This window comes from Geospiza fortis, unplaced genomic scaffold (assembly GCF_000277835.1).
Source record: "Geospiza fortis unplaced genomic scaffold, GeoFor_1.0 scaffold40, whole genome shotgun sequence".
Lineage (NCBI taxonomy): Eukaryota > Metazoa > Chordata > Aves > Passeriformes > Thraupidae > Geospiza > Geospiza fortis.
In genome coordinates, this window is record NW_005054297.1 from 30,477,404 (window position 1) to 30,485,122 (window position 7,719).

Genomic DNA, 7,719 nt, shown 5'->3' on the forward strand with positions numbered 1-7,719 from the left:
CAACAGAGTACTCCTCTACTGCTTTAGAACTGATGAATGCACACTCATTTTTCCTAGACTTTGTAAAAAATCAAAAAATTGGTAGGAACCCTTAGCAGAATGCCTCATCAGGAAGGGCCAGCCCAACCACTGCTCTTTCAGTTCTCCCAGGAATGGCTTATTTGTATGCAATGAATAAGAAAATGCTAGGTATCATTGGAGTACATCACAGTGAACAAATACTGCCCACAGGCTGGGGTGGTACAGCAGCACACGGGCCCAATCCCTCTTAGCAGGTGTTCAAATTACACCTTCTTAAAAGCTTAACACTTTGTCTGGATTCCAGATATCAACCTCACTGCCAGCAAAGCTGGAAACAGCAACAGAAATCATCAGTACAAAAAGAAATTGCTGTAGTAGGCTTCAAAGAACAAACAGCTTCCATGCTCCTCTTTATTTCAACAGAGATGATTAGTTAAGGTGCTTTAGGATTCTGCACGGCAGACAAGCTGGCAGAAGTGGCCATTTAACAAGCTCTGGAGTCTTTAGCGGGTATGTGAGGGCAGCCCCGGGGCAGAGCCCTGATCTGCTAGTTTCTGTAGCGGGGCATCTGTGGAGCAGGGGCTCCCTCTAAGGGGCCTGAGGAGGAGACTGTCATCAGCTGTCCACCGTGAATTCTCTCATTCACCCGCAGGTCACAGCCATCCTGCAGCATCCTTATAGCAATCCTTGCAATGTTTTTAGAGTCATCAAGTCCACTGTGAGGTCTCCCATCATAACTCATGCCCAGATTTTCAAGCATGATTGTCAGCTTGGTCTGATTCCTAGGAACCTGATGGAGAAAGTGAGTAACATTCAAGGATTAGGTTGGGTACCAAGTCTTTTTAATCTAACACGAGGCAGTAGAAACACATGCAGATTTTAAGCCTACTTAAGTCACAAATGACTTTCATGTTGCCTTCTGTCAGATCACTTACCATTTAACTTCAAAGCACCTTGGTGAGACAGAGACTCTCATTTTTACAGAGGAGAAATAGTCAACAGGAGTTTGTCTAGACTTGGGACCTGGGTCAAGAGCATCTGACCACCACCAGCTCAAGATACACTCGTGCTGGCAGGGGTGGAAGCTGTGACCTAGAATAAGTTTAACCATCTTTATAAAAAACAAAAAATAGTAATTAAATGTCAATCTCTCTTTTATCTAGAGGTTACATTTAGGATGAAAAAGCCCTTCAAATGAAGACCATTAGCTAGGCTGAAATCCCTTTCAAAAAAAGTACTTTAGTGTAGGCTGATTGGGAATTTGCTAGAATCTCCAATAACTAATTTTATGGTAGTCTGACAGAAAGCAGCCATAAGGTCCAGCACTGAACTCAGTATTACTTTTCACTTGACAATTTGATTCCACTGTAGATTCATCCTAATCTTTCTCTGCCTCCATTACACTGTCAAAAGTCAAGATTCTATGAGGGGAATGGTACAAATTAGTTTTGTAGTGTATTGCATGAAAACAGGAAAAAATAATCAAAAAATCAAGACAGTCTTTTCAGCTGAACTACTTGATCTAAGAGGACTGGTATAAAATTTTTAGACAACCCTTCAAGGAGCACAACCCGATTCTTAAAAACAAGATTAAAATCAAAATGCAGTAATTATATGATCTTCAATTAGTGAAGTGAGATCTGCACATGAAAGACATTTGAAAATCAGGCACCAGGCAAGTAGTTCAAGTAGTATAATTTTATACTACACAAGTAGAGATGACAAGCACTACAGGTCATTCTAGACTTTTAAACCAAACTTCCCGTAAGAGAAACAGCAATTTTTACAAACCTTGTAGAAGTTCCCATATGATTTGCAAATATTGATCCACTTTTTGGCAAAAGAAGGGTATTTGATACGGCTAACACTGGATGTTCAAAAATTTACTCATATCCCAAGAAGATCTTAGAAAGTCAAAAGAGGAAAACATGAGTCATATATAATCCTGTGTTCTACATATTGCACAGTTGTAGAACTAAAAGTTGTCTTGTCTCTGGTGATCAGTAGAATGAAAACAGTTAAGGAAAAGCTTATTTGCTGTAATCCTGGTAAAGAATTTTTTGATACGAATCTGTTAATCATGGGGAAAAAAATAATGGCAGGAGCAAGACTTTCACCAGGATGGTTTCACAATGGTTAGGACAAAAAACAGCACACCAACTAGCACATCAACACTGAAAACTGCCAGTAAATTAGATGCTTACACAGCCCTCGGGGAAGCAAGCGACACCTTAAATCTTCCTGATTATTTGGGTATGCATTTATCTCTCTACTTCAGGTAGGTTATTGAAACTAGACTGCACCAAGTTTTATGAGAAACCAGATCTCTATGAAAATATGAAGAAATTATAATCCCATTTATTTAGCTGCCTTCCTGAAGGTAACCACCCCAACAAGTTTGTAAGCTGCAAGCTAAAGTAAAGCTTTTTTTCCACATCTCTTCCAGTTGTCTGTGCAATCTCACCTATACAACAGATATTTCAATGCACCTATTTTCCTTAAGGAATTTCACTGAGGGGATTCCTCTGGAGGGGAATTCCAGAGACATTTAGGCCCAGTAATATAACCAGTCTTGCATCAGCTTTTCTTTAGCATATTCTTTTTTAAATTCACTGTTGCTTCCAAAGATAGCAATGTAATTATAGGTTAAAAATTAAAAATTGCAGAGGGTTATTTTCAGGTATTATGTGCTAGATATAAATGGAGAATTACAGCAGCAACAAAGTATAAAGTCTTCAGCATCACTCTGTTGCATACAGACCACTAGGAAAGCAACGGCGCCATCTGATGGCGCCGTTCATTTTGACTAGTTCAGTTCAGCTTTACCAATTTTAACAAAAGCTTCAATTAAAATAAAACCAGCAAAATGACAGTGTCCTGATCCATCTTTAGCAATGCTCTCACAAATATTAAACGTGGTTTTGCAGTTTTAGATTGTGCTGAAGGCTGCATAAGGACATACCCATCAGTCAATATGGAATAGCTGTACTTTGTTCCCAGATCTCGTTGTCTCATCTACTCTACAACATTCTGCAGAACTTGAGGAAAAATATCAGCTTTATCAACAATGTCCTAAGGGAACAAAACAAAACAAAACCAACCAAAACAAAACAAAAAACAACCAACAAAACCAAAAGGCAACAAAGTAAGGAACATTTTTTCAGAAAAAGATCCCTTAGCATTAGGTGTATAAACTGTATTGGTATATGGGCAATTAAAAACTTGGCTTCATCAAAATCTTTACAAAACCAGATTACACATTAACAGATGACTGGACAGGTTTTTCTAAACTGAAAAAATAACACCACAAAAACACTGCTAGAAGAGCCCACCTCCTAATAGCTTCTGTAAAGGTGACAAGGTTAGTCTGTAGTTGAACCTGGATTAAAACCTTTGAGGTTGTTTCCCTGGCTTCTTCTTAAGTCACTTATCACAAGCCATTGCCATCCCAAGACTCTAAACTCTTCAGAGCAAAAATATTAGGAGAGGAACTGATACAATTCAAAAAGTCCTTTGCTCTACTAAAGATTACATTTCCCCACATGAATTTTGGAGAGATTTAAGAGACTATTTTTCCCCACAAAATGACCAACTTAGTGAAATCAGCTCTGTGATAATTGGGAAAGGGAAAAAACCAAGATAATAGGCCTTACAGAAAAATAACCATGAAAGACTACCATTTAAGGTCACCAGTCTGAACACATCAACAACACATCCCTTTTTTATTTCCTGTTTCTTCCTGAAGAAACAAAAGTGCAGATTACCTGGGTTATTCCTGTCAGACTGATGCAGAAGTCTGAAAGCTTGGGATTAATCTCCGGCTTCACGTATTGCTGAAAGGTATCCTCCTGTAACAGGAGAATCAATCGCTCAGCTGCAGCACACTCTGCAGCTTGCAAGGCAACTTCTGTGGCTCACCTGCAGCCCAAAGGCTACAGCAGCTACTTGTCCTGCTGCAGGCAAAAAGGAATGTGCACCTCCTGAGCCCGCAGCGCCTGACTGGCCATCATCAGATTCCTAACAGGACAGATGGCTTTCCAACCAGAACATGGCCTTCCTCACAGCCAGTAAGCACCAAAGAGTGGGAATGTGGATTTAAGTGGGGAAAAGGACTTTTTTTCTGAAAAAAAGCAGAGGATTTGGGAAGAGTGCAAGTAAGGACAAAATAAGTGAGAGGCATGAGCAAATCCTTATGGTTTTTAGGTGGTATCTCTAAAGGTTCACCTGCAATTCATGGAAAGCAATGAGCCACACACCTCAGAAGCTTCAGGCAAGAAGCTTCCTACGCCTGTGGATGCCAGCCAGGCAGAGACAAACAAAATCTCACTCTGGGAAACTGAGCAACACAGGAGTGAACACCGAAGGCAAGTTTCATGGAAAAAAGAAAGCCCCAAATCCCTGCTGTTATACAAAACGTTTTGGACAAACAACAACAAAAAAACACTCTAAGAGCCATAAAAACAATCCTGGTAATCTGCACAATCATTTTTCTGCTGTTAAATCATATGTGCAGCTATTCTTTATGGTAGCATCACAATGATTACTTGAAATCCTCTTTCCATTAAGAGTTCTTCATAAATGAATCATTAGTCAGAGGTGTGTGCACATCCTCTGTTTCACTGGGTGACTCAATTTCAGTTAAGCAGCAGGTAGTTTATCCTAAAAGAAAGCTGTACTGCAACAGAGCACTCGAGGCTACCAAATGCCTGTGAAGTATGTTTAAAATCAGATTACACAGCTGTCAGTCTGTTGGGTACAATGTGGAGACAGCTGAGCCTGGCAAGAAGTGGAGTTCACTCAACCTCACTTTCCAGGCCTCTGCATTAGTGTCTTCTAGTTCACCTCACGCAGGACCACAGAACTGATCATTTTTGATTATGATCTTGAGTCCTAGAAATAGATTTGTGGGCTTTAAAGCAGGGAAAGAAAGGGCAGGTGGGAACATACATGGACAACTGAGAAACTCATATCAATAGAGGGAGTTGACAGCAGGAGAATGATCTACTTGGATGAGCATTTGGAAAATGCTTTCAGAAGAGAAAGCTCTGTTTGTACCTAAGAGGCACAGAGGATAAAGCCTTATGAAAAAAGTATGCTATTTTTAATGAAGTTCAACATCTACTTAGAAACTAATCTAGACTTTCTGATGCAAGCAAGTTACTTCAAAGAATAGCAGACCAACACAGCCATTAGATCACTTACTATTTCCAGGGTACGTGTGTTTAGCAAGACAACAGGAAATTCAATTATTTCATGAACAAATTCAGGCGGATTTCCTTCTTGACAAGTTGCTTCAAAGTCAACGACACAGATGTAGTCATAGCAGCTGTCTCCACTAATGTGTTCCTTCTGCATCAGCTTCTGTTTCTTATAATAGTTTTTCAATATCTTTTTCAGTACATCTTTCACTCCTCTAAAGAAATAAGGAAAGTGACAAAGATCACACTCTTGTTTAATTATTTCCTTGCTGTAAAACTGAAACTATATTTAACATTTGAAAGCTCAACACTTCTTAACCTCATTTTGAACAGCAGCATATGTGAAGTCTGAATTCCACTTTATCATAGAGGAGTGTTAGCACCATTATCTACACTACATTAAACCCACTTCTGGGATAACCCAGAGGCTGTGGTACCCCTCACAATACAACACCAGAGACAGCCTGGGAAGCAGGCACAGAGACACTCTGCAGTCACCTCTGCTTCAGCAAGACTCGGTATCCAAAGCCTTCCCAAAGCTCAAGTCTTTGTAGATTACTCCTGGTTGACCTCTGGCCCTGGAAGAAGTACTGCTTCACCTGTATTCATTCCCTTCTACCTGAAGTGATTCACGCCTGAAGCCTTTCTGCATCAGTGGTATAGACAACACAGAATCCATCTTGAACGTCCACATCTTACATTTTTCTCAATTTAAATTTCAAGTTGAGCCTGAATAACTCAATTAAAATAAAGTATATGAGATTTCAGTTGTCAAAAACCCTCCTGGTCAAGATCCTGCTTTTCAGGGGGTTTGTGGCTATAAATAAATTCACATGGCAAGCAATTGAAGTTACTTACTATGTCCTTTTAATATAAACATTTTAATATATGAGTGCATATGCCAGAACTGCCACATACCAAACCAGAGCTAAATGGAGTAAATAAGGATCATTTACCCTTCCAAGGAAGTGATTTTCAAAATTATTCATTGCAAATGAAATCACAGAAACTCTAAAAGATATGTGCAGCAAATGGTACTATCAGAAAAGCAGCCCAGTGATCCACAAAGAAGAACTGAAATCAAACTCCTAAACATGCATTTGAGAACATCACCTGCTTCTGCAGAGATAACTCTTCTTCCCTCTGGTTTATTGGTCTAGTTTAAGTCAATGACCAGCTCATTGAAAGTTGAGACAGTATGGGAGCTGATGGAAGGGGAAATTACCTCTTTCTTCACCAAACTTGTAAAAAAAGTTGAAAATAGGAACTGATTGACTATCACAATAACCTTGAAGGAAAGGATGATGTGTGGTAATCTGCCCAATACTCTACATTAGAACTGATGCACTATTTGTTTTACAGATAAGATATATTCTGATTAGACTTACTTGAATATATTGACAAAAGAAACCTACCTTGGGTAAAAAAGAAATTTTAAGCCTTCAGCATTTACAACTAAATTTAAAAACTCATATAGAAAACTTATAACCTAAGAGAAGGTCGCAAACATGTCATATACTGCCTGAATTCTGCTTTCAATTTTTAAATCACAGCAATTGCTAAATAGCTATAGAAATCTAATGTGTTTTACCAAAAATTTTCCCAAGTAATGATAAGATTCTCTCCTCATGAGGCACTAAATTAATTTAACCAACCAACTGCCCAGCACTACTTCCTCATTCCTGTGCCTACAGAAACAGCACACTATTTTTCTCAGCTGACTTTCTTCACAATATCTCAATATCTTGCCTGGCCATAGAATTATTAATCTTGCAGGTCACTGCCAGTACAGCAGGAACTACACTATACTCTCTTGCCTCTGCCCCAGGGAACACAAACCCAGCTTATAATACATTCATTGTTTCACATTTTTCTAGCACACATATTCAGAGTAACAAACTATCCATCTAAAGGTACTTCTCTGCAGTGATTAAATCCTGAGCCCCATCACCAGGGTTTGTAGGAAGTGCCAGATCTGTACTGGTACACTAAATGAAAGTATGGATGTTCTAAAGCGAGTTGCTGTATGATGAAGTTCTGCAGCACCACCTGAGAACCACAGCAGTTCTTTCCCCCTTGAGCAAAAAATGATGAGAATTACCTTTCAGTTATGTATTCTTGCATTTCTTTGGGTTGCCAGTTGCGACAGCACACATTAAGCAGTATGGATTAATCCTACAACAAAAAAGCTGCAACAAAATTGCACATAAAACAATTGGTGTCTGGCGCTGACTCTGCTTTTCACTCTGTGCTGAGTATTTAAGCTTTAAAATAATCATCCCTCATGACTCTACTGCTCTCCAAGATAAATCAACATGTTTACAAATCACCTGGTTTCAAGCTTGAACTCTGCGAGTTTACTTCTGAGCTCTTCTCTGGTCATTCTGTTGACATAACCATTGGTTATAGCAATTTCTTTGTAAATCGTATCGCTGAAGTCATTTGAACTGGCAGCTGAGGTTTTGCCATTAGTTTCTTGACCACTCATCCTACAATGCTG

The 7,719-nt window shown here is 39.3% G+C and overlaps 1 protein-coding gene across 1 annotated transcript; it reads right to left on the minus strand.

Annotated features, from left to right (window-relative positions):
* Positions 1-389: 389 nt before the first annotated feature.
* On the minus strand, positions 390-7,719 carry LOC102032755 (3'-5' exoribonuclease 1-like). The gene is given in 7 exon segments (XM_031063257.1): positions 390-811; positions 1,813-1,885; positions 1,887-1,925; positions 2,984-3,093; positions 3,786-3,869; positions 5,224-5,434; positions 7,550-7,719. Coding segments are annotated over 7 exon segments (918 nt in total). The 5' UTR covers positions 7,708-7,719; the 3' UTR covers positions 390-568.